The sequence below is a fragment of the Galeopterus variegatus genome, unplaced genomic scaffold, assembly GCF_000696425.1.
Source record: "Galeopterus variegatus unplaced genomic scaffold, G_variegatus-3.0.2 Scaffold1790, whole genome shotgun sequence".
Classification (NCBI taxonomy): domain Eukaryota; kingdom Metazoa; phylum Chordata; class Mammalia; order Dermoptera; family Cynocephalidae; genus Galeopterus; species Galeopterus variegatus.
This window is the reverse complement of record NW_007727901.1, coordinates 85,882-87,058: the sequence shown is the minus strand read 5'-3', so window position 1 is coordinate 87,058 and position 1,177 is coordinate 85,882. Positions and strand designations below refer to the sequence as shown.

At 54.8% G+C, this 1,177-nt stretch overlaps 1 protein-coding gene across 1 annotated transcript in view; it reads left to right on the top strand.

The window, feature by feature from the left end:
* Window positions 1-461: 461 nt before the first annotated feature.
* The window catches only part of GRAMD3 (GRAM domain containing 3), a 67,741-nt gene continuing 67,025 nt past the window's right edge, over window positions 462-1,177 (top strand). The window contains exon 1 of the mRNA XM_008578956.1: window positions 462-606. Within this exon, the coding sequence (XP_008577178.1) occupies window positions 524-606 (83 nt within the window). The 5' untranslated portion in view covers window positions 462-523. The remainder of the gene's footprint in view (window positions 607-1,177) is intronic.

Sequence of the window (1,177 nt, the reverse complement as noted above, 5' to 3'; positions counted from 1 at the left end):
CCACACTTTGGCTGGGTTATATATGTACATGATATGCTCATTTCAAGAGTCATCCTGAAGGAAATCTGGCCAAGAACTCTGCAATCCCTAATGAGGTGACTCCAACAAGAGTTTTGTCAGGATCTCCCACTGGATGCAGTGTTGAGAGCCATCCTGCTATAGGGAACAGGATGGGAGCCTGAGGAGTGATACCCCTTTTTCAGCAGGCTGCAAGGGGGTCCCATGTATGTGGCACAGCTCCATAAAATTTCCTGTTTGTTCACCTTTGGTTGCTTGACAAGGCTTCGCAGAATTAGAAGGCCTCACCTTTTGGCTTAGTATGCCTTTGGGAAATTCTGAGGGCCCTGGAGTTTCTCATAGGACATGTTAAAAATACACCAAAATGAATTGGTTTATTTAAAGGGCATTGTCAGGGGAGGGCGCTGCGCGGATTGCTTGGCCTGCGCCCCGGGGCCCGGGAGCCGAGCGCGGGGGACGCCGGGGGCGCGTGGAGGCCTGAAGCTGCCCTCCGGACGCGGCCCTGATGACTGAACTACCGCAAGATGTGGAAGACACAAAGCCTGCCAAAGCGCTCGGGAAGAGAGACAGCAGAGTTGGCTCAGCGCAATAAGTGTCCTCAGCTGGGACCCATCCTGGGCGACAGGAAACGCGCTGCCCAGACCTCTGCCAGGACGCGAGTTTCGGGTGGAGACGGGATTCTGGAACTTTTACGTAGGCAATGTTGGGGCTTCAACTCTCTCTCTCTCTCTCTCTCTCTCTCTCTCTCTCCTGTCTCTCTCTCTCTGTCCCTCTCTCTCTCTCTCTCTCTCTCTCTCTCTCTCTCTCTCTCTCTCCCTCTCTCCCTCTCCCTCCCTCCCTCTCTCTCTCCTCTCCTCTCCTCTGTCCCTCTCTCTCTCTCTCTCTCTCCTGTCTCTCTCTCTCTCTGTCCCTCTCTCTCTCTCTCCTGTCTCTCTCTCTCTGTCCCTCTCTCTCTCCTCTCTCTCTCTCTCTCTGTCCCTCTCTCTCTCCTCTCTCCCTCACTCCTGTCTCTCTCTTTCTCCCCTCTCTCCTCTCTCTGTCTCTCTCTCTCTCTGTCCCTCTCTCTCTCTGTGTCCCTCTCTCTCTCTGTGTCCCTCTCTCTCCTGTCTCTCTCTCTCTCTTCTCTCTCCCCCCCCGTTCTCCCTCTCTCTCCCCCCCC